This window comes from Oncorhynchus masou, chromosome 33 (assembly GCF_036934945.1).
Source record: "Oncorhynchus masou masou isolate Uvic2021 chromosome 33, UVic_Omas_1.1, whole genome shotgun sequence".
In the NCBI taxonomy this organism is placed as follows: domain Eukaryota; kingdom Metazoa; phylum Chordata; class Actinopteri; order Salmoniformes; family Salmonidae; genus Oncorhynchus; species Oncorhynchus masou.
In genome coordinates, this window is record NC_088244.1 from 19,454,671 (window position 1) to 19,481,030 (window position 26,360).

General features: G+C 41.5%; 1 protein-coding gene across 1 annotated transcript; it reads left to right on the forward strand.

The window, feature by feature from the left end:
- LOC135527973 (protein Wnt-7a) lies at positions 1-10,707 on the forward strand. Its single transcript, XM_064956682.1, has 4 exons — positions 1-343; positions 1,025-1,251; positions 5,475-5,746; positions 8,617-10,707. The coding sequence occupies exons 1-4, from the start codon at positions 273-275 to the stop codon at positions 9,097-9,099; spliced, it is 1,053 nt and encodes a 350-aa protein (XP_064812754.1). The 5' UTR covers positions 1-272; the 3' UTR covers positions 9,100-10,707.
- Positions 10,708-26,360: the final 15,653 nt, after the last annotated feature.

Here is a 26,360-nt window from a genome sequence, read left to right on the forward strand (position 1 = left end):
GAGATAATCACACTACAATACTTTCTCATCCTTAGTTTTACCTGTGACACCCTCGCAATGACAAGCCGGTGCAGCAAAGGGGACACTTAAGGGGAATTTACGGAAATCATTACAGCTAGGAAATTATATAAAATAATTGAGAGTAACTATTGGGGATATTCGTTGGTATCGACTTGGAGTAACTTTGGATACTTGGACAGTGACTATCGGAGAATATCTATCTATTTATCATTTTCGCTTACACATTGCATGAAACTGAGAGTGGAAGCACCATGAGTCGGAAAACTAGACGCTGGATTTTTCGGGTTTTGCTTTGCCTTGGGATTGTTTATTTGAAAATCGGGTGAGTTTGATTCTTAAAGGCATGTTCATCTCACATTATGTTCCTAAATATCAGAATATAAAACATAAAGAGTATAGACTATAACATAACTTTTCGAATGTAATTTTGTTACACAGGTTACGTTTCTATAAATTAAACTTTCTTTTAAATTATTGTAATTATCCATCTAAGTAAACTATGTTCATTGTTCATTTGACATTGGCCGGTGAACAATGCAAGGTTTCTGAGAGTTTGTTTAATTATTCTGTTCCAAAAAATCTATCGAGTTGATGGAAAATCTGAGTTTTTACCATTAGAAACCACCTGACGAAGTTGATTCCGATCTCTTGGCCCATACAAATCAAATTCATTAAATGTATAAATTAGGCTACAGAATGCTTATGTTTAGTCCTTTCTATTTTGTAACACACTTGTAGATTACTCAAAGACAGGTTCATTGAGTTTAATAAGGGAGATATGTCTCGTATTTATACAAACCCAGGTTTAATAACCTCAAGAGGCAAGGAAAACATTAAGTCTGTGCTTTTAAAATGTATGAATGTCTAACCGTATTTCATATTATAAACATGTAATAAAGCTTTAATAAACACGCGATTATCTAGGAGTTTGAAAATCATGTTGTCCATATAGCAATATCTGGCAGTCACTTTAATTCCATGTCTAACTCTTGTACCCTTACAGTGGCTTTTCATCCGTGGTCGCGCTAGGTGCGAGTATAATCTGTAACAAGATTCCCGGGTTGGCTCCCCGACAGCGGATAATCTGCCAGAGTCGCCCCGATGCCATTATTGTCATCGGAGAGGGAGCCCAAATGGGGATCAACGAGTGTCAATTTCAATTCAAAAATGGGCGCTGGAACTGCTCTGCGCTTGGAGAGAGAACGGTCTTCGGAAAAGAGTTGAAAGTGGGTATGTTGCAAATCAATTCAAGTTTGGTCGGAGTATTTTTAAATGTCATTTCATTACTAAAAAATGTCCCCAATTGTATAATTTATATAGGCCTGTAGGTTAGCTTTCGCATTGTGAGTCAAGAGCGCTCAGTGCCGCATGCAGACAAATGTCCCGTATCGTTTTGAGAACCTGGCTTAGCCTATATATTCAAATGATATTTGACACAAATCGTTTGTTTCTTTTCTGAATATTATCTACGGACTCATAGGTGCTAATATATTTCCCCATTTTAATGTCACCAGCGCGTATACATTCCTGTCTTTAGGCTGTATATACTTGCATGATGTGTGCGTCGATAACATGGACACACTTCAGAGAAAGGGTATTGCATGTCCATTTGAGAACAACATGCTGTGGCAATTACAATATGTTGACTGAGAGATTTAAAAACGTTTCCCATAGGCTATACACTAGACGTATCAACAGGCAATTTAATGGTAACAGCATACACATTTTCCCATAAACCTAAATTATCATGGTTAGGTTGAAGCTGTGTCAATTACTTCCTATCTCTAAAGTCGAACACTGGTCTTACAAGAGAGAGCCAGAGTGAGAGAGAAAGGAGAGGAACTGAACAGGTCCAAAATGTATCAGAAGCCAGCACAGTAACAAAGCTCTTGTGAACATTGACAGCCTGTCTTTTCAGTGCAGTGTAGTCTCCTGAGACACATATTCACTGGTCTTTATCTTTCTCTATCACTGGGTGCTGTGGCTCTCACAGTAAAGACGACAATCTTACCACGGGTATAAGTTACAGTGGATAGAAAGTACAGAGAAATAAAGTCCTAAAATACTGAACTGAACATACACAGGGGAATAAGGAAAGAAAGGACAAGTTCAAATGAAGTACTGGAACTACCTGGTCAGGCAACAGCATTGATGAGTGTATTGGATGTATTTGGGGACACGGGGATAGCCTACAATAGATGCAGGCTCATAGCTGGTACAATGGAGGCTGAACTTGTTCAATAAGAACTTTTCCATGTTGTGCCTATCAAGCATGTTGTGCCTATCAAGCATGTTGTGCCTATCAAGCATGTTGTGCCTATCAAGCATGTTGTGCCTATCAAGCATGTTGTGCCTATCAAGCATGTTATGCCTATCAAGCATGTTGTGCCTATCAAGCATGATGTGCCTATCAAGCATGTTGTGCCTATCAAGCATGATGTGCCTATCAAGCATGATGTGCCTATCAAGCATGTTGTGCCTATCAAGCATGTTGTGCCTATCAAGCATGTTGTGCCTATCAAGCATGTTGTGCCTATCAAGCATGTTGTGCCTATCAAGCATGTTGTGCCTATCAAGCATGTTGTGCCTATCAAGCATGATGTGCCTATCAAGCATGTTGTGCCTATCAAGCATGTTGTGCCTATCAAGCATGTTGTGCCTATCAAGCATGTTGTGCCTATCAAGCATGTTGTGCCTATCAAGCATGTTGTGCCTATCAAGCATGTTTTGCCTATCAAGCATGCCCTGGAGTTGTCTGAAGGACTTCTTGGAGTTGTCTGAAGGACTTCTTGGAGTTGTCTGAAGGACTTCTTGGAGTTGTCTGAAGGACTTCTTGGAGTTGTCTGAAGGACTTCTTGGAGTTGTCTGAAGGACTTCTTGGAGTTGTCTGAAGGACTTCTTGGAGTTGTCTGAAGGACTTCTTGGAGTTGTCTGAAGGACTTCTTGGAGTTGTCTGAAGGACTTCTTGGAGTTGTCTGAAGGACTTCTTGGAGTTGTCTGAAGGACTTCTTGGAGTTGTCTGAAGGACTTCTTGGAGTATGCTCCTGTGCATAATATTGCATAAAGTCACAGATACTCTGGATAACAGAGCAGCTGACGTTGATCCCAATGTGATTAGATATTCAGCAGATGGTGAATCTGTGGCAACCACCAGATTGTTGCATATTCAGGGTGCAACTAGAATGTAGTCTAGGATCTTATCCTATCTCAACCTGGAGTTGGGCTCTTCAACAGAGTCGCACACAACAAATGTAGCTAATAGCATTGAAAACTGTTGGTGTTTAAACCATCAATGACAATGAGCTACACTCTTAGAAAAATGTGTTCCAAAAGGGTTCTTTGGCTGTCCTGATAGGATAACCCTTTTTGTGTCCATGTAGAATCCTCTGTAGAAAGGGTTCTTTGGCTGTCCTGATAGGAGAACCCTTTTTGTGTCCATGTAGAACCCTCTGTAGAAAGGGTTCTTTGGCTGTCCTGATAGGAGAACCCCAAAAGGGTTCAACTTGTACCAAAAATAGTTCTCCAGAGGGTTCTCCTATGGCGACAGTTGAAGAACCCATTAAGGTTCTAGATAGCACTTTTTTTTAGAGTGTAGACTACAGTATAGCTACTTGTCATCTTCTGATCTCTTATTTCCCTTCATACAATGCATTACTATAAATCCACAACTAGTGCATTCAATGGCAGTTCGCAATATTATTGGTTGGTTGGCACTATGAAAAGGTCTTGGCTATCTACAGCTGTTGGTGTGAAAGGCATAATTCTCTCCTGCTGTTCAAGTGAAAACGGTGGTCTTTCACAATATGTTTTCTTCATGAATGAGTGGTTTAAGACATTGAAGAGTTTGGCATGGACAACCATGCAAAATAGATTGGTTTCACTGATCAGATTAGTGGTTAGAAATGAATGCCATTGTTGATGTCTAGTGTGAGTGGGGTGGAGCTAGCATGCTCTCACTTGTGGCCTAGGAAAGGCAGCCTAGGGTTTTTTTTGTTTGCAGGGGTGCAAGGTGCATCTAATGTTTTTAGTATTTCAGTAGTTTTTCAGTAGTATTTTGTGCATTGCATATCAACCAACATGAATACTAAAATAACATTTAATTAGACTTTTTTTAAATGGTCTTTTCGACATATAACTTGGTGTAATAAGAGTATTCATATTCAACACTTCAAAGCATTGCTTCCGTTGCTTTTAAGTCTTTCCACTCAGGTCTCATGACAAAGTACTAAATCATTCCTACCCTCCTTTGTTTTGAACCAATGATCTGGGGGAAAATGAACAGTGGAGCAGTCAGAACTGACTGACTTTGTGCTGGCACACCTTCTTTTTTTGGCTCGGGGCCATTTGAATCTATAAAAACGTACACATAATTGATGCCTCAATATGAGTTTTTTTTCCAATGGCAAGGGCACAGATCCAAGATGTTTATCAAGAACAGGGCAGCAGCACCTAGTGAATCTGTGTTCACCAGAAAGTACCGAGGATGGTATCATGTTTTTTTGAGGACATGTCAACTGGAGGAGTTTGTTTACATAGATATGATGGATATTGCCATCAGTAGCTTATTGTTTGTATATACTCTAGCTACATAACTTCAGATGCAGATATTTCACTCTCTATGCATGCACACAGAGAATTCATGTTTGGTTAATAATAAGATTCATATCTGCGACCCATTTGTTTGCATCAGGAAATAATGTTAAACTAAACTAACTCATTGGAAAATTACACAAGTATGCACTTGTACATTAAAGCTTGGTATTAAAGCTTGGTATAAGCCAGTTTCCCTGTTCCCTATTTGCTTCTCATCTTGAGACCTTGAAATACATGCTATGACTAAAATCTTTTTGCAAGAAGCTCTCTCTTTAAATCATGACAGGTTGATCTTAAACTATTTCCCGATAAATGAAACACCCCAGTGTGCGTAAATGATTTGTTAGTCGGACCTTGGGGAGATAACCTCTGAATCAAGATCCTCCCTGCAAGAATACACAGAGCGTACCAGGCTCTGATCAGATCAATATCTCTTCCTTCTCCACAGCCCTCTCATTCATACTGCTTTATTGACTTGGAAGTTCACAGCCATTTTGGTAAAAGGCAGGCCACTTTCCGGATTACTGTAGTCATTGAGTGGTCGTGAGTGAGACTGACAAAGATGTTGATATGAGCACTCACACTTAATGGTTAATATGCTTTCAAATTGTTATTTTTCAACATACAGTATACAGTATATTTCATATGCACCATTTAGACAGAAGTATGTAATGAAAATTCATATTTCCTCCCTTATCCCTGTCCTATTTATCAAGTGGTGAAACATACAGCTGTAGCACCAAAAATATATGCATTATTCCTGATATCAGATATCTCCCAGATATCACACTCATTCATACATTAAAATTATAAACTGCAAGTCAGTAAAATACTCAAGTTCCTCCTATGTTCTCTCCTAGGCAGTAAAGAGGCTGCGTTCACCTATGCCATCATTGCGGCCGGAGTTGCCCACGCCATCACTGCAGCCTGTACGCAGGGAAACCTGAGTGACTGCAGCTGTGACACGGAGAAGCAGGGTTTCTACAGTAAAGGCCAGGGCTGGAAGTGGGGAGGCTGTTCAGCAGACATCAGCTACGGCCTGGGCTTCTCAAAGGTGTTTGTTGATGCCAGGGAGGTCAAACAGAACGCCAGGTCTCTCATGAACCTGCATAACAACGAGGTGGGACGCAAGGTACGTGACCATCCACTCCACTTCTTGTTTCTTTCTCCATAGGGAAGGATCTTACAAATGTGCTATCTGAATTTGAACAGTTTCTCAAAGCAGGAACATATTCCTGCAGCAACAGGAAATGTTAATTATTATGTAGATTTAATTAATTAACATTTTTATAGGGGTTGATACATTTTCTGTTAGAAAATGCAAATCAAGTCTGAAACGTTTACATTGAAATTACGACGTTCATAAGCTTTTTTAAATCCCAAATATACTACAAGTTTACATTTCCTGCTGTGCAGGAAAATCCTCTGAAACAAATTAAGATAGCACATCTGTAGGTGAAAGGCTCCATGCATTTTCAAACAGAAAGCCAGATCTCTGATGAACCTTCACATCAACGAGGTGGGATGCAAGGTACATGACTACACCACTCCATTTCCTGTTTCTCTCTCCAGGGAAGGATCATAGATAGAAGGCAGCATGTATTTTCCATGGTAAAAATGTCATCCCAGCAAACCTAAACTGGATCCCAGAATATTTAATTAGGTGATGTAGGACCATTCTCCAAAAAACGTTTCAATACAACAAAATCTGAGGGTAGTTCACTCAAAAAACATTTTTTGTGGTATGAAAACATCAGACCAACATAGATTTTTCGGAACAATCTCAGTAATCTCTTATAATGTCTTTATTTTAATCAGGAACTAGTTTCTTGAAGATAAAATGTGCTGTAGTTTACCCAAATTGGTACAGAGCAGACTTGAAAGTAAATACCGAATCTAAATCTGAGACCGAAGTGTTGGTTAACGACATGGCCTCCCGAATGTAGGCTTGGCCTCAGTAACCATGGCTGTTGTGATTTAGTAGTCTCCACCATGCTCAGAGGCGGGTGGACCTTGCCAAGGATCTGGGCATTGGGGCCAAGATTAAACAGGCAGTGAAATAAATGGAAGCTTTTAGAGAGGGGGGGGGGCAGTTTAAGTGGCAGGGTTTGATTACGACCCAGATCTCTGGGCTGAAAACAAATTGACACTGTACATGAGAGTGGACCCTATGCTCTGCACTTTTGGGAGAAGATACAGTTACTTCAGGTTTATCACAATACCTACGTTCCTTGGATTGTCTGATATTGCAGAGCCAAGCACTTATTGTGTGTGTGATAGTCTTGTGCCACAGGTTTCTATGTGATACTTATTGTCCATAACCTCTCCTAACATCGTAGAATCATATCTACTGTATCACCATGTCTCTTGGGAGCGGTTACCTGCCTAACGAAGACTTTAAAGCAACTTATGTGAGTCACCTGCTGTTTTCAATTGCTTGTAGTCTGTCAATGACTAACACTGTGTAAAAATCCCTAGAAACAACCAGGATGGATCAGGGACTAGGGACTGTTCACATTCTCAGATCAAGGCTCCTGTGCATCCATGGCTGCAGCAAATAATAGATCAGCCCTGAGACTCCAGCAAGTCTGCAAGTCAAAGAAGAAGCGGAATAATTGTGCCAAACAACTTGGGCGAGGCTCCTTAGTAGTACACTGGAGTTAGTGAAGAGGAAAGAAGCACCTCTCCCTCCAGAGTCAAGCCTTACCCCTCTCTCTCTTCTTTCTGTGCCACAGAGGCCTGATTCAAACCACCAACACGTACCCAGACAGACTGAAAAGCCTTCACTCACACATTGTGCTCAACAGCTCACTGTTGCCTTTCTGTGTGGGGCCTGAATTCATCCCGCTTATCTAGACAGCTAAATTGCCTCTCACAGTGAAACGGGCTACATTCGTGGATTCAGATCAGTTGGGCTTTTTCTTTTTTCCTTCTCCTTGGTAATAAATGGCCTCTCTGTTTTGATAGTTATCCCCCCTCCTTTATTTATGCTAATCAACGCAGTGACACTGAGCAGGAGCGCGGTTCACAGCCCCCAGGTCCAATACGACCAGACAAAGCCTGTCACAAGTGTTGGTCACAGGGCTACTGATGGATTAGGAACTTGGAAGCCAAGTGTTGTCTGGTATACCACGGAGGGCTAACCGCAAAGACCGTTGTTTCTCCGCACTTTCATGCATTTGTATGCATTTCCAGTAAAAGGCACTAAAATACAATCTGTTTTATTGATTCTAGAATTTGTGGACATGGAAAAACAATATGTATTGTTCTTATGCAATATAATTCAAGGTTTTTCCCTTGTCACTGATTGCGGGAACTCCAAATCTCTGTCTATTTTAGCATATAGGTAGTAGATTCCAAACAAACTCCCCATACAATTTAGTTCAAGGAATTGGGACAAGTACATTAGTGTAGCTATAGTGTTGGCTGTGCCTTTTCAGGTTGAGATAGCAGACACTTGTAATAGTCATCGGAGAAGGCTTTAACAGTAATCCACATCATTCAGCAGCTTGTCCAGTCACTCCTACACACAAGGAGACTGTAACCTGATCCAGAATTATGGCTCCTGTGTACAGTCTGAATTAAGCTACTGTTTTCTAAAGGGCTGTTGTATTCACAAGTAGCTAGTTACTGATCTAATGCTGCACTGTGCACACAATGTTACCCACTTCCTTGACTTTTACATACCTGAGTCTCAGAGTATGTCACTGTGCTATGTTGCTATTTTCAGCAATCAAACTATGTAGGCCTGTAATTTACTTCAACATCCACTGACTCTTGGGCCTGCACAGAATGTTTTGATTTCAGAGTTATTATGTTATTATGACAATAAACATGGAACCCTCGGGGCCATTATCGTGCATTATAAACATAATAGTATGATATGTTTGCAGATGCTTTTCTTTTTCAATGACCTACTTTTATATATGGTGATAGAAGCTTCAGCAGATGGTTTGCAAGGCCCGTAAAGGTAACCTCTCTCCTGGTTGTTTGTGTGTCTAGATCCTGGAGAAGAACATGCATCTGGAATGCAAGTGTCACGGTGTTTCGGGCTCCTGCACCACTAAAACCTGCTGGACTAAACTTCCCAAGTTTCGCGAGCTCGGCTACATTCTCAAAGAGAAGTATGCCCATGCTGTGCACGTGGAACCGGTCAAAGCCAGCCGCAACAAGCGGCCCAAATTCCTCAAGATCAAGAAGCCCTACTCCTACCGGAAGCCCATGGACACAGACCTTGTGTTCATTGAGAAGTCCCCTAACTACTGCGAGGCGGACCCGGTGACAGGCAGTATGGGGACACAGGGCCGGATGTGTAATAAGACTGTTACGCAGCAGATCAGCGGCTGTGACCTGATGTGCTGTGGACGAGGGTACAACACACACCAGTACTCCCGCGTGTGGCAGTGCAACTGCAAGTTCCTGTGGTGCTGCTACGTCAAATGCAACACCTGCAGCGAGAGGACAGAGGTGTACACCTGCAAATGACAGTATTTATTGGACTGTCGGATGTGTGTGTGTGTGGGTGTGGGTGTGGATGTGTGTGTGTGTGCATAATTGAAACTTTTTTAGGTAATGGATCATTGCTGTTTTTGCAGCAGTAGACATTGAGGAAGTATAAGCAGAAGATGGAACAACAGCGATTTTGTCTGCACACAATGCTCCTTCTCCCCTCTCATTGGACATATACTGGGATGCCTGCAACAGATCACCTTAAAGGGAAACACACTGTGTCCTGGATGGCAGGATGGGACAGCCTCAGGACATGAACTATAACACACTACGCTATCTGCCAGCCAGCCTATGTTTTTGGACTATGTGTCAATGCTGAGACTGTTAAAAAGCTATGGATGGATGTGTACTATTTGTTGACTGTAGAGTGAATGGATTCCCCCAACGCTCACCATAAATCAATGCTGGATATAAGGCTGTACTCTGCTACTACTGTAGTTCTCTGTACCTTTACACTCTTAGAAAAGGGGTTCTGAAAGGGCTCTTCAGCTGTCCCCATAGTATAACCCTTCCAGGTAGAACCCTTTTGGGTTCCATATAGAACCCTCTGTGGAAAGGATTTGACATGGAACCCATAATGGTTCTACCTGGAACCAAAAATGATTCTTCAAAGGGTTCTCCTATGGGGACAGCCAAAGAACCCTTTTAGATTGTAGATAGCACCTTTTTCTAAGATTGTAGCTCAATAAGACGCGCTATGCACAAATGAAATTAAACAGCCATTGGGAATATTTAACACACTGTATTTAGAGACAAATAAATAATATTAATTTATTTCATAAAGAAACTACTGATTTTATCCATTATGGAGCAACTCTTAATTGTGTAGATGGTGGGTTCTTCCCCAATGAGAGTTTTTGTTATTGTTTTGTTTGTTAATGCAATCCAAAATAGAATTTAGAGTCATACACTGGAATTAGGACCACCTGGAATATTATGTTGCTCAGATTGTTCCAGGTTAGGCTGGTAATAGGCTACTGACATGAGTTTGTGCTTAATCTGAAATCATACCCTATTCCTTTTGTAGTGGCTCTGGCCAAAAGTAGTGCACTATATGGGGAATAGGGTGCCATTTTGGACGGGGACTTAGTCTTCCTTCTGTTTGCTGCTAGTCTGGAGAATCCCTCACTGTGGTCTAAGGGCATCAACACTACTGTCTGTGTTGAGTGACAACGCTCACCTCAAGCTGACTAAATTTAACAAGACATATTCAACCAGACACTCTTTTTGGTAAATATTGGTAAAGAGAGTATATTTTGAAAAAGCCTATTTTTATATACATGTCTTATTTATACTATATCTTCTGGCATATTTCAATATCACACTCTTCCCTCTTTATGCCTCTGGAAAACCCATGTGGGAAAATGTGCCACTGCTGTCACTTCATTATTGTACTGTATACTGTATTGTTGTACTGTATACTGTATTGTTGTACTGTATACTGTATTATTGTACTGTATACTGTATTGTTGTACTGTATACTGTATATTATCTGGAGCCATGTGTTTGTCCCTGTGAATATATGGCTGTGTTCAAACTGCTTTGTTTACTGCATTTCATGACTGCTATGGTTGGAATACAGGAACGGGGATAAGACTAACAAGCCATGACTCTGAGGGTTTCATTTCACTACTAACCCTACAGATCTTTACTTGATCATTCTGTTGAAGATCTTTCCTGCACTGTAAGAAATGTCAAACTTGTAGTGTATTTCAGCTTTAAAAATACTTAAGTATGTCATTTCCCCTTTGAAAATTCAGACTTGAGTTAGCCGAAAAAAATGTATAAATGTATCAACCTGTAATTATAACCCACATAATAATTCTCATTTCCTGTTGCTGCAGGAATATTTTCCTGCTGTAGAAAACTGGCTCAAATTAAGATGCTACATCTACAACTTACACGACAAGAGAGGCAGCTCAAATTGGTTCTGATTTTCAGCCTAAATATAGCCTGGTCTCTAAAACCACAATGTTATTACATATTAATTACATGTTAACTACACATTAATTAACTATGGGCTTTATTACGTGGACTTTAAGTTGATTGTATTGTATGACAGTTTTATGCTGCCTTCGGCTGCAACACGCCACATTGAGCAAACTATTATTTATTAAAGACAATGAAGCTAATAGACCATAGATATCGTATGTGATCGTGGTAAGGCTTAAATGCTTAGAGTTAAATCAATCACTGCCACGGTTCACTCTATGGTTGCAAACTGTGAAGTAAGCAGGGCTAAAGAAAAAAAGAGACATTCTTGGAGAAAGTGCGGAAAGTTATTCAGACTTAATTGAGGGCCCATCTTGGCCTCAGACTGGGAAGGACGCGGTTGAATGTAACGGAGGAGAAAAGCGTTTGTGCGCTAATGGTAGGATGTTGGTGTAATTGATGAGGCTGGTTGGGCTGGCTGTCACGGTGGTGATGACTTGCTCAGGCAGGGAGGAGTTGGAGCTGTCAGCTGATAGATGACCAGCACATCTGCTTCATTCACTCCTAAAGCCCCTAGTTGCTACAACAACTCCCTCTGCACCCCAGAAAATGCGAGGCAGTCCAAAAGAGATGCCGGCTGACATGTCAGGGAAATGTTAACGATGCTCAAGCCCACAATCGCCCTCTTCCACTTCCCTAATAAAACTAGAAGAGGGAGAGAAAGGTGTTAACAGATCATTTGGTTGCAATGACCCTCTGAAATAAAGTTATGTATGAATTTGGCCAATAGCTCAATATTTCACAAATTTTGCGAAGACGACTTACATTTCTACAATGAGAGCCTTCATTCATTCCCTAATAAAATGTTCTTCTAACGTAATATTCTGTTCCAGGGCCGTATTCATAGAACATCTCAGAGTAGGAGGGCTGATCTTGGATCAGTTTAGCCTTTTAGAATAATGAATGGATAGGGTGGGGGGCTGATCCTAGATCAACACTTTTAGTCTGAGACGCTTTATGAATATGGGCCCAGCGCTCTAAATAGGGGTCCGGCTGCACCTGAAGTACCCTAACAAAAATTATACTGGAATGTATTATGATTGTTGACCCCTGAAGAGGGTTGTAACTGTGACTTATTTGTGGTTGAGAGAAAAGCTTCCAGTGTTCATTGCTTCAATAGAGTCCAGCATAAGAAAAGGCAGCTGGCCAAACAGCCCTGGTTAAAGTTAAACCAGGGTTTGTGTTGAAGACTCACTACATTATCTCAGTGTCTAAAGAAGTCCTCCCTCTCTCGACATCTCTGAGGATCTAATATGGGTCATCTTAGGCCAATTCACACTCACTTAGTCTTCAGCTAACCTTTCAATGACTGGAGAATCTGTAGACTCTGTGAATGATGCGTCCTCATGTCAGAGCTCCCCTCATGGTTCAGCATCCATTTATGGTGAGTAATGATTAAATGAGGTGCTGTTACAGTCATATTGTCAGTGACCTAAAGAAACCTCCACATTGGATCATCAGTGTGTGTGTGTGTGTGTGTGTGTGTGTGTGTGTGTGTGTGTGTGTGTGTGTGTGTGTGTGTGTGTGTGTGTGTGTGTGTGTGTGTGTGTGTGTGTGTGTGTGTGTGTGTGTGTGTGTGTGTGTGTGTGTGTGTGTGTGTGTGTGTGTGTGTGTGTGTGTGTGATCCACCTGCCTTGTGACTCAGTAAGATCTACACCACAACAGAAGACACAGTCTTTCCCACACCCCCCACAAACATACTGTTTCATCAAACCAAAACTCCATGTTCTTTGATATCACGGCATAAGCCAGACACTCTTAATCAAGTTAGAGGATCACTGCAATACTAATTATACCCTTAACTGTGCTTCTCCATAAACAAGACTGTGTCACTGCCAAACCATTCAGGGGTGTAATAGACATGTCACTCTGAACTGGGGGGGTTGTACCCTTTGAAGGTTTGTTTACAAATACACAAGCACAAACACACACACATGCACACACACACACACATATTGATGCCAGGGGTAGCACCTGCATTACCTGGAGATCGGCGGTAGTGACTGATTTATAGTTAGTAGTCTGGCTGTATCTGTGTTGTTGCTGGAGGCGTGCCATGGCTTCCCTATCTGCTGCTGAGACCTGCTACATTAGGGCAGCCATTCAGTCTGCTGTAGCTAGTACCACAGTCTAAATCACTCATTATTCATTTAAAGCACTTATTCATCCTCAATATCACCTGTTTGGAGTAGTGATGAGATTACCCATCAACAGGTTTCACCTGATGGAATCTAACATCAGTGAGTCTTTGGCATCTATTTGAGAGGCAGATGACAGCAATGTAGTCTTACCACTAATATTGACATACAAAACACAGAGTCAAACTTAGTTGATCTTAATTCAAGGCTTTTGGTGCCGCTCACCAGATTTGGCACAGAATTTAATTCTATAAAAATGGCAGCTCTACTCTTCATACTCCCTTCATATCAAATCTAAACAACTTGTGTTGGTAACATACACGTGTTTTAGCAGATGTTATTGCTGGTGTAGATTAATTGTTGTGAGTCTACCTAACCATCCAGAGGATTAGAGTCCAAAGATAGCATTTCATCTTTCCAGCTTTGATTTGTGAACAGGCTGGCTGAAAACGGTATGCATACAATGACGTCTACAGTAGCGGGAGGTGACTCACAATTTCACAGCATTAAAAGTTTAAAGGAATTGGAAATATATACGTATTTACAGTATCTTAATTCAAAACAAACCAGCCTCTATGTGTCAGAACAATAATTAGCTGGTTTCAAGCACTTCAGTCATAGAACACCAGTAAAGACAGTAATTTGGTAGAGTGGGAGGAGAGAGAAAATATGCTTTCCACTCCTCTCTGTCTGTCTGTCTGTCTGTCTGTCTGTCTGTCTGTCTGTCTGTCTGTCTGTCTGTCTGTCTGTCTCTCTCTCTCTCTCTCTCTCTCTCTCTCTCTCTCTCTCTCCTCTCTCTTACACTGTCCATAAATCTTCTGACACATGATTCTGTCAGTCACAGGTACTTTTGTTTTTCCTCTGGTTGGGACATGCACAAGCACCTGAGCTCTGCAGCAGTAAATTGTAGAGTACAAGGTTGTCTTTATACGATTTCTCTGAGATATGGGCACATACACTCATTGTGCAGTCTCTTAACAATGTGTGCATGGTGTTGGAGGCCATGCGATTGAAGTGGGAGATAGCCGACAGTATCCACTCTCCACAAGAGAGATCCTCCAAGCAACCCTCACAGGGTCTATCTGATTTCCGATGTAAACACGTTTGGCATGACAGCCTCCTGGAATTGTCGTCAGTAAGAGCCCCTGACAGAGGTCTTCTCAGCTATCTAGGGGACATTCAAGTGAAGGATACCCGATCAAACAGCCCCTGTGGGGGAGAAAGCTCCTGAAATATATAGTCAGGGCACAGCAATGCATATGCGCAATCGAGAAATGAGACCTTTGAGTGCACTGTTTAAAGACCGTCTTTGATGATTGTCCATGAGCTGTGTAATATACTGTAATGCAGTATCGTCAAAAGATCTCAGCGGCCCCATGCGATACTTTTCATTTTTTCTCTGTGAGTAGTTTGAAACAGGGTATGGAAGGCCCTCATGCCCGCCCCCCTCTCTGATAACGTCACCTGAGCCAAGCTTACAGTAATCTGCCGACGTCTCGGGCGTCCTGACACGGGATGTTTTGAACAAAAACACCAACCTTAGTGTAACCCCACAAGGCCCAGAGACACTTGGGAAATATCCGTGATCTCCCTCCAGCAGCAAGCCAGCCAAGCTTTCCTCTTTGGTTGACAGTGCAAAAGGTTTATAACTAACCATAGAGTTGCTCACTCTCACTGTCAGTCAGTATCTACCGACGGATTACGAAAGGCCTCTCCAACTAGTGTTCACCTCACCGGTTCAACACATATAGATGTAGGATCTTAATTTGACCACTCTTTTGTTGCTGAGAATTTTCCTGCACCAAAGGAAATGCAGATGAGCTTCATGATTTACATGAAATCAGTGAAAACCTACACTAACGCAATGTCATATTAACTGTATTGCACTTTTCATGTAGCCTAATTTTGGCCAGCTAATAGTCTAACTACCGAGCAAACACTATGGACTAAATGGTCAAATTCAGTTGCTGCAACATTATTTTGCTGCGACAAAACTGGTCAAAATAAGATCCAACATCTGTAACCCCATGATCTGGGAACTGGGAAGAAGAAAGGAACAGCATCTAACTTCAAATTGAGCCAAATCTTCTCCACTTTTTCAATTAAAGAGACTCCCCTCTCCTACTATTCCATCATATGAACATGTCAAATGTCATATTTCTTTGATGTTGAAGTGGTGATGCCTGTCTTAGAGAACGATGAGGAAAGGTGCACAAACAAGTCATTGTGGAATAAACATTCTGTGTGTACTTCACTGATGGTGCCATAGCTTCCAAACCCTGTCACTTGGCTGATGGGTTCAGAGGGAGTTGCAAGGCATTCTCTCCTCCAGCATCTTGCTACCTGCCCGGACTTGCTACTAAATGTATCATTGCAGAGAGCCATGTAACACTTTGAGCTGATGCTGCCAGTTGAAATAACTAAGCCATGTGGTCAGAGCTATTATATCATTCATCTTCTGTTCCTCGACTCCTGTTGTGCAAAGTGATGGATAACACCCGAGGCTGTAACCAGGGTTTGAGTTTTAGTGAGGTTCCAGAATTTCTTTTGAAAGTTGAAGCTAATGTAATGCATTTCTATACATTTAAACAACTTTAAAATGCTATTTGAAGAACAGCAAAAACAAGCAAAAATGACCCCAGCCATTTTCACCTTGGCTGCTGTAGGTTCATTCACCTCAGTCTATCTGCAAACATAACCCATTAGCTATACAATTGCAATGTTATACCCCTGAAAGGGGGGAAATCGGAGAATTTGAATGTAGACTATAAGGACGATAGGCCATGTGGAGATGTTCATATGGAAAAACATGTTTTTTGTTCCGAACTTGTTTGACATTATTAGTACAGATGTTCTCAGGGTCATGGGGCCCGAACCCCAAGTTTGGGAATCACTGTACTAACCTCTCTCTCTGCTTGCTTCCTATCTCTCGCTGTCTCCTCTGCTTCCTCCTGCATGCATTGCAGTCTGCATCAGCCTCACCCCTGAGCGCCACATCACTATCTGTCTCAGCCTACTTTCTGTAAATCAAAGTTATGAGAACTTGGTAGCGTATTATTATTTTATTTTTTTCTCCTGCTGAGGTAGGTTCCATTTAACATTAGCGTCTTACTTCATCCTAGCTGGCTAAGTAATACTGGCCAGAGCTCTTCAAAGTTACTGCAATAGAGGGGGGAAGGTTTTAAAAGTTCCAAGGGTCCAGCATCTCGCAAACACATTGTCAGCAAAGCCGACTGCGAGCTGGAGTAGGGGTAGGCCTAGTCCGCTTCACTTCTCAGGCCACCGGCCTGTGCCCCGACAGAGCGGAGTCAGCTGTTTGAGAGAGTGGTGAATCTGCTACTAAAAAGACACAGTGAGGCAAATCTGTGCGACACAGGTGAAAATAATGTACAAAACATATTGATAAAAGTCACCTTGTCCGAGATAGATTTACATGGTTATCAAAACGTCACCCCAGGGTAATACTCCACGAAACACAGCCCTTATTTTAAGTGTTTCCAAAATCCCCAATGGGGAAAATGAATGGTGGAAAAACAGTTGGAACCATTTCCCTGTTTGACCGCTAGGTTTTAAGGGTATTATGATACCTCCACTGTGGGGTTCTATGCAGAAATCCCTCCTCCATTTACTGGTTGCTAACATTCTAATAGTTTTCTTAATTTCAGTACAAAACAGAAACTTAAGAACATGAAGCATAGAAATAGCACACATAGAACATATCTACCTCTTCTTAGACTTGCTTTCGATGTGAATGACAGATCTATAACACACATTTCTAGGTGAATTTGGTTGGGTTGCCCAAAAAGTTACAAATTGCAGCTTTAAAAAGGACCATACTGTAGATAAAAAAAACAACCTAGAATTAAAGAGTAAACTTAACAGTAGATAAGGTGAGAATCTTCCACCCTGACTCCCTCTCTGTAAATGACAGGCAGTGTTTGCTGTAAACAGTTGAAAGACCTCAGTGGTGAAGAGCTTTGATGAATGGTACCTCCGGTCAGTCTCCCTATACACACTAGTTAGGCTATTCTGAAAATGTACCCTCGAGAAGAAGAAAAAAATTGTTTCCACCAGGTGCTCAAAGCACTTTCCATTGTATGGGGTTGGGAAATTGACCTTATCCTCAGCCCCCATGGAACCATGTCCTGGAAAAGGCCCAGTGTGGGAACGGCCCCTTGTGACACTTGTAGATGGTTCTACAGTTCACATGGAGGTCAAAGGTTGTTGTGTGTGGCAGAGGACGACAGTTGGGTGCACTGCTCTAAGGTCAGCCTAAGTAATGGTAATGAGATAACGAACGGGACAAAAGATGGAGGATAAAGAGAGAGATGGGGGAGAAGAGGATCATTGTATCATTCAGACACCAATCAGAGGTTAGTTTGTCTCTCCAGAATGATTGCACTGATGTAAGATCTTAATTTGAACAGTTTCTCACAGAAGGAAAATAATCCTGCAGCAACAGGAAAAGGGAATTATTGTGTGATTTGACATTTATGGGATTGTTGCAGGGGTTGATACATTTTTTGTGATGGCAAATAAAGTCTGAAATGTTTATGTTGAAATTTTAAATGCTGAATACACTGCAAGTTTGTATTTACGGCAACAACAGTGTGATCAAATTAAGATCCCACAACTGTATTCTATTTTTCATTAGGATGGACATGATCAACGATGAAAAAGAGAAGTTGCGTCATATAATTACAGTACTTAGTAGTTAGGAAATAGGCATACATTATTTGAGTGTGACATCCACAGTAGCATGTAGTTTAGGCTCCACAGATTCGGTAAGGGGAAAAAAGGCTGGTAAATGGTGACACTGCATTAAGAGTAAACAGTCCCAAACTCCCACTAGGGATATCTGGCAGGAAGTGTTAAGACTGGAGGCTGTTCTTCAACCAAGAGACCATGCAATGAGGAGAGGAAGACATTAGCGGGACATGTCAGGGTGCTTAGAGAAGGCCTAATAAATGGGATGGTGTGGAAGGACGTGTCTATTGAAAGGCCGGTCCCACAGGGGGGAAAAGTATACTGTTATCACCATGAACTATTGTCACCCCTACCTCCTTCAGAAGAAAAAGAGTGGTAATTGTCAGTCGGCACAGATACCTGAGCGATCACTTCCATCATAAATTACACTTGTTCAAAAGCACTGATCTCTGATTACAGGAAGAGTAACAAAGAGGTGTCTGGTGGTCTAGTTACAGTAGCATCTCAATAGGAGGGATGGTTTAACACCGCAGGTCATGGCTGGTGATACAGGGACAAGTCCAAAACTGACTAAGGTAAAAAGAGTAGGGGTACAATCATACAGTAGACCATATTGTTCTATTTCCATGGGTACACTCCAAAAGGACTGCCTGGGGCACAGTGAGTAGTTCAGAGAATGGCAGGTAGAGTGGGCATGTTGTAATTCATATAATTTCTACCTTAACTGCTTCCCCTCATAGCAAGTCCACATGACGAAGACACAGTATTTCCTGACTGAAAATCCTACCTGACATTTGTGTCTATTTAAGCCTGAATAAACACCAGTATTTGTCCTTCCTTACTCACTATTAATGGAGTACATCATAGCACAGTAACCATTAAGCAGGTTGATACAGGATTATGCAGCACAGCATGTGGCTTTTGTTTGTATTTGAATCATCCATCTATGAAAAAAAAAACACAATTTTGGCCCACGGGGTGATGATTTCAAATTATTCATAAAATTGACAGATTCCTACAGAACGTCTCGATAAATATGTGTGTGTGCCTTCTTAGAGCCTGCATATATCAGGGCTGCTTTGATTATGATATCTATGAAGATGATGAGCATTGGCAAGATAGCCAGAATCTTCTACAAGATGAAGCATGACGCTGAGCTTTTCCAGGTACAGGCTGAAGACATCTACACTGTTGATGTAGCCTTTAACTGGTGGAAGCTTGCTGCAGGTGGCCGACCTTCAAAGGCAAGAGAGGGAGACAAGTTAAGACATCAAAACTCTACTGTAATACCTATAGCTAGTATATGGGGAGGCTGCATGCAAAGATAATATAGTGAGACAATAAAGTTCAAGATGAGAACTACAGTATACCCTTTCCATGTTTGAAACGGTATATGGGTCATTGGTCGTGGACAATTATGAAATTCAAATATTTAGCCATCAATAATAGTAAAACAAATCTAATCAAATTCCAGGATGAGATGCAATCAATGTAATATGCTTTCCCCCAGTGAACAAACATGCTCCCTACAAGAATATTAATAGAATGTTGTCGTTGATGTACTGTGCATTCAGGAAAGTATTCAGACCCCTGGACCTTTTCCACATTTTGTTACATTACAGCCTTACTCTCATCAATCAACACCCATTACCCCATAATGACAAAGCGAAAAAGGTTTTCAGAAATGTTGGCAAATTTATAACAAATAAAAAACAGAAATACCTTATTTAAATATTCAGACCATTTGCTATGAGACTCGAAATTGAGCTCAGGTGCATCCTGTTTATATTGATCATCCTTGAGATGTTTCTACAACTTGATTGGAGTCCAAGTGTGGTAAATTCTATTGATTGGACATGATTTGGAAAGACACACACCTGTCTATATAAGGTCCCACAGTTGACAGTGCATGTCAGAGTAAAAACAAAGCCATGATATCAAAGGAATTGTCCGTAAGAGCTCCGAGACAGGATTGTGTTGAGGCAAAGATCTGGAGAAGGGTACCCAAAAATTTCTGCAGCATTGAAGGTCTCCAAGAACATGATGGCTTCCATCAATCTTAAATGGAAAAAGTTTGCGTTTTTCCAGTTCTCCTGCTTTTTGCATTCTCCTTTTTCTAGTCCTCCTGGTTTTGACCCTTGCCTGTTTCTGGACTTTGTACCCGCCTGCCTTGACCACAAGCCTGTCTGCCACTCTGTACCTCCTGGACTCTGATCTGGTTTTGACCTTTTTGCCTGTCCATGACCATTCTCTTGCCTACCCCTTTGGATTAATAAACATTGTAAGACTCCAACCATCTGCCTCCTGTGTCTGCATTTGGGTCTCACCTTGTGCCTTGATACTCAGACAATGAGAAACAAGATTCTCTGGTCTGATTAAATCAAGATTGAACTCTTTGGCCTAAATGCCAAGCGTCACGTCTGGAGGAAACCAGCATCATGCTGCGGGGATGTTTTTCAGCGGAAGGGACTAGGAGACTAGTCAGGAGCGATAGAAAGATGAACAGAGCAACGTACAGAGAGATCCTTGATGAAAACCTGCTCCAGAGTGCTCAGGACCTCAGACTGGGGCGAATTTTCAACTTCCAACAGGACAATGACCCTAAGTGCACAGCCAAAACAATGCAGGATTGTCTTCGGGACAAGTCTCTGGAATGTTCTTGTGTGGCCCAGCCAGAGCCCGGACTTGAACCCGATCGAACATCTTTGAAGAGACCTGAAAATAGCTGTGCAGTGACGCTCCCCATCCAACCTGACAGAGCTTGAGAGGATCTGCAGAGAAGAATGGGAGAAACTTCCCAAATACAGGTGTTCCAAGCTTGTAGCGTCATACCCAAGAAGACTCAAGGCTGTAATTGCTGCCAAAGGTGCTTCTACAAAGTACTGAGTAAATAGTTTGAATACTTAAGTAAATGTGCTAGGTTTTTAATAAATTTGCAAAATGTCTAAAAAACACCTTTTGCTTTGTCATTATGGGGTATTGTGTGTGTATGTGTGTGTGTAGGTTGATTTAATACATTTTAGTATAAAGCTGTAACGTAACAAAATGTGGAAAAAGTAAATACTTTCCGAATGCCCTGTATGTGGAAAAACACAACCTGAGTTGATTTCATCATCATTTGTTGGCATGAACTTGCTCATAAAAGATACATCATGGCTTTGTAAGCCATGTCCAATGGTGTCTTTTTAGAGGGCTCTATATCATATTTCTTTGTCTGGCGGGCAGATAGTCACATTATGTATAAGTGCTTTACTCCAAGTTTCAGAAGACTATGCCAAAAGTCTATGGTAACTTCTCCACTCCTCTGCCCCGGGTTGTACTAGAGGGCAACCCTTCAAAGAACTGCTTAAGTAAAGGCATTAAAAAACAGCCTTAAGTGACTTCACTCCACCAGCCTGTATAGAGACAGGGCCCACTGTTTCGTAAGGGATTAATTCATAAAGGTCTGACGGAATGACTAGTCATCACAGGACAAATCCCTCCCATTCGCTGGGTAATACAGACATTCTGAGTTCTGGGATCCTGGTTGTTTTGTTGGAATAGAGAGAAAGGCTTGCCACTTGGAGCCTAATCCACACCCTTGAATGTATTTTTTTAATTCAGTGAAAAGCAGAGTATACATCAAATGTATTAATAAAGCCAAATCAAATCAAATGTATTTGTAAAGTTTTTTTACATCAGCAGATGTCACAAAGTGCTTATACAGAAATCCAGCCTAAAACCCCAAACAGCAGTACAGTAGAAGCACGGTGGCTAAGAAAAACTCAAAAGGCAGAAACCTAGGAAGAAACCTAGAGAGGAACCAGGCTCCGAGGGGTGGCCAGGCTCTGAGGTGTACCAGTAAATGGTAATTAAGGCCAGATCATTCTTCAAGATGTTCATAAGACCAATAAAGATAGGGAAAGAACCTGCTGATGATTGTGTGAATCAGATGTAGTAGATGTCCGTTGGTACAGATTTTAATTTGATCACCATGTTGCAGAAGAAATTTCCGGCAATGCAGGAAATGTAAAATGTGTAGTGTATTTGAGGTTTTCTCAAACTAGACACTCTAATGTACTTGTCCTCTTGCTCAGTTGTGCACCGGGGCCTCCCACTCCTCTTTCTATTCTGGTTTGAGACAGTTTGCGCTGTTCTGTGAAGGGAGTAGTACACAGCGTTGTACAAGATCTTCAGTTTCTTGGCAATTTCTCAGATGGAATTGCCTTAATTTCTCAGAACAAGAATAGACTGACAAGTTCCAAAAGAAAGTTATTTGTTTCTGGGCATTTTCAGCCTCTACTCGAACCCACAAATGCTGATGCTCCAGATACTCAACTAGTCTAAAGAAGGCCAGTTTTATTGCTTCTTTAATCAGAACAAAAGTTTTCAGCTGTGCTAGCATAATTGCAAAAGGGTTTTCTAATGATCACTTAGTCTTTTAAAATTATAAATTTGGATTAGCTAACACAACGTGCCATTGGAACACAGGAGTGATGGTTGCTGATAATGGGCCTCTGTACGCCTATGTAGATATTCCATTTTTAAAAATCTGCCGTTTCCAGCTACAATAGTATTTTACAACATTAACAATGTCTATACTGTATTTCTGATCAATTTGATGTTATTTTAACGGACAAAAAATTTGCTATTCTTTCAAAAACAAGGACATTTCTAAGTGACCCCAAACTTTTGAATGGTGGTGTATGTACCTATTTGGTCAGATCTAGCTCAGATACAATAGTTGATCTAACGCTGCTGTGATAGGGGAGCACAGTTTGCATGGCAGAGAGAATGGCAAGGGACAGTCGCCCCCTGGGGTTATGGACAAGTATAACACACAGCGCCTTCAGAAAGTATTCATACCCCTTGACTTACTCCACATTTTGTTGTGTTACAGCCCAAATTCAAAATGGATTACATTTTTTTTCTCACCCATCTACACACAATACCCCATAATGACAAAAATGAAAACACATTTTTGCAAATGTATCGAAAATGAAATACAGAAATATCTCATGTACATAAGTATTCACACCCCTGAATCAATACTTTGTAGACGCACCTTTGGCAGCGATTACAGCTTTGAGCCGTCTTGTGTATGCCTGTATCAGCTTTGCACATCTGGATTAGTGGATTTCTCCCATTCTACCTTGCAAATTTTCTCAAGCGGTGTTAAGTTAGATGGGGAGTGGCAATGAACAGCAATCTTCAAGTTTTTTCAATGGGATTCAAGTCTGGGCTTTGGCTGGACCTCTCAAGGACTTTCACATTCTTGTTCTGAAGCCATTCCAGCATTGCTTTGGCTTTATGCTTTGGGTCATTGTCCTGTTGGAATGTAAATCTTTGCCCAGTCTAAGGTTGTTTGAACTCTGAAGCAGCTTCTCAACAAGGATTTGCTTCATTCATTGTTCCCTCTATCCTTACCAGTCTACCAGTCCCGACCACTGAAAAGCATCCCCATAGCATGATGCTGCCACCACCATGCTTCATGGTAGGGATGGTGTTAGACGGGTGATGAGTTGTGCCTGGTTTTATCCAGCTACAAACTAATTAAAAAGGCAGACTAACTAAACTAAACTAAACTTGTTCTTCTGGTAGGTTCTCCCATCTCAGCCAAGGAACTCTGTAGTTCTGTCAGAGTTGTCATTGGGTTCTTGGTCACCTCCCTGACCAAGTTCCTTCTTGCCCGGTGGGTCAGTTTGGTCGGACGGCCAGCTCTAGGTAGAGTCTGGGTAGTTCCAGAGACCACTGTGCTCTTGGAAACGTTCAACAATCTAGAAATAGTTGTATACCCTTTCCCAGATATATACCTCATCACAATTATATCTCAGAGATCTACAGGCATCATGGTATAGTTTCTGCTTTGACATGCACTGTCTTTTTAAATCATGTCCAAACAATGGAATTGGCCACAGGTGGACATCTCAAGTAATATCAAAGGAAAATGAATGCACCTGAGCTCAATTTGGACTGTCATAGCAAAGGAGTGTGAATACTTACGTAAATGAGATATTTCTGTATTTCATTATCAATAAATTTGCCAAATTTTCCTAATACATGTTTTCACTTTGTCATTATGGGGTAGAAGGGTGAGAGAAAAAAATCCATTTTGAATTCAGCCTGTAACACAACAAAATGTGGATTAAGTCAAGAGGTATGAATACTTTCTGAAGGCGCTGTACAGCACAAGTCTTTGATCACCCAGTACTTGGCATTTCTGCCCATTGTTTGTCACATACATCAATCCATTAACAGTGTGGATACAATATTACTCACTTAGTCACTTAATTACTGTATCAAACACAGAGGAATAGCAATGTTAGAAAGTGGATGAAACTACAGGTATTTACCAGGTGATTGAAAAAAGACAGAGTCAAACTAAAGATTGTGGTTGTTGCAGCCTAGTTCTGCTCTCCACCCTATAGACAGTGAGCGGCCATATCTATAGACAGCAGTGATCTATCCTGGGGGGAATTCCATTCCACTAATGCCCCTTTCAGAGCAGACTGCAGTTGTCAACGTTGGGTCATATGATGATATATATATATGTGCACAATGTCAGTGGAAAAATTCCACTATCATGAAGACATTTATGTTTTCAGCAAGGATGCTCTAGATATGAAGATATACAGGATCTTCATTTGAGCCAGTTTGCTACAGCATAAGAATAATCCTGCAGCAACAGGAAATGCTGTGCTGGAACATTCTAGTGATCAAAATAGTGATCAAAGTAAGAGTAACTACAGGAGTAACTAGGGTATCTTAAGATCACAGTGAAAAACAGAGTAAAAACTAAGCACTAACATGTGAGGTCTGGAAAATACCAACGGGGATGTATGTTCATTGAACATCATCAGTCAAAAATAAGAAAACAATTGTGATAAATGACTCTGAATATATAAAGACAACAGACTGGGGTGTGGTTTCTAAAAGCTAAATGTTAAAAGGTCCTAAATTCATGCCTATCTCAATGGTAGAATGAAATTAATAGAAATCTGCCATGGAAGCCTAATCCAATAAACTGTAAATTGAACATAAACAGTAGAACAGGTGAATCCATGCTGCACTCCACCCCATACAAAACCACTCATGTTACAGCATAATGTTACACTTCCATAGTAAGTACATTATGGAGGAAGTTACACAATGCAGTTGAAGTAGTAGTGACATGTAAGTGTCAATAGATCAGACAAGCCGTTTCCTACACTTTCACACATTATAGAACTAGAATGTATGATCTTTGTGTATATAAATCCAGGATGAGTGGATGAGCTGTATGTGGATCCAGGATGAGTGGATGAGCTGTATGTGGATCCAGGATGAGTGGATGAGCTGTACAGTGTATGTGGATCCAGGATGAGTGGATGAGCTGTATGTGGATCCAGGGTGAGTGGATGAGTTGTACAGTGTATGTAGATCCAGGATGACTTGGTGGGCTGTACAGTGCATGCAAGTCAAGTTCCTTCCTTTCACAGCACGTCTTAGAGCCAGTCAGGCAGGTTTGCTGTAATTACATGAAAAATGGATTCTGTCCCTCCAGCACTTTAGTCATATCGAGAGAGAGAGAGGAGGGGAGGGGGGGGACAGTGAGAGACAGACAGACAGAGAGAGAGAGAGAGAGAGAGAGAGAAGAGGGGAGGGGGGGACAGTGAGAGACAGACAGACAGAGAGAGAGAGAGGATGGGAGGGGGAGAGTTAGAGACAGACAGAGAGAGAGAGGAGGGGAGGGGGGAGAGTGAGACAGACAGAGAGAGAGAGAGAGACGAGGGGGGAGAGTGAGAGACAGACAGAGAGAGATAGAGAGACAGATAGGAGGGGAGGGGAGAGTGAGAGACAGACAGAGAGAGAGAGAGAGAGAGAGAGAGGGGGGGGGAGGGGAGGGGAGGGGAGGGGAGGGGAGTGAGTGAGAGACACAGAGAGAGAGAAAGATAGAGAGGAGGGGAGGGGGAGAGTGAGAGACAGAGATAGATAGATAGATAGATAGATAGATAGATAGATAAGCAAGAGAGAGAGAGACAGACAGGGAGAGAGAGAGAGAGAGGGGGAGACAGACAGACAGCAAGAGAAATGGGAAGAGAGAAAGAGAGCGATTCAATGAGGGAGCTACAGTATGTGAACAAACATGCACATCCACCGTTGTCTCTGGTTTTACAGGCTCTCTCCCATCCCTCTTCTTTAAGGTCTGTCTGCCCAACTAGATACCTGACAGAGACAAGAGGAGGGTCGAGCTGAAGCAATTAGAGTGAAAATGCTGCTTGAAATTAATTAATGATGATTGTGATGCATGACACTTCAATTTCATTTTATTTTATGAAGGTTTCGACTAAAATCCTGGTGTTATTTTGGTCCACAAAGACCTTGTATCTAAAACGTTTACAAAACCCATAAAAACAAGCCTCAGGTAACAGTAGGCTTGAA

Excerpts from the sequence above, each read along its gene's own strand:
- LOC135527973 (XM_064956682.1), top strand. The coding sequence starts at position 273 with ATGAGTCGGAAAACTAGACGCTGGATTTTTCGGGTTTTGCTTTGCCTT. Across the intron at positions 1,252-5,474 it reads CGGAAAAGAGTTGAAAGTGG|GCAGTAAAGAGGCTGCGTTC; the intron begins GTATGTTGCAAA and ends GTTCTCTCCTAG. Across the intron at positions 5,747-8,616 it reads ACAACGAGGTGGGACGCAAG|ATCCTGGAGAAGAACATGCA; the intron begins GTACGTGACCAT and ends TTGTGTGTCTAG.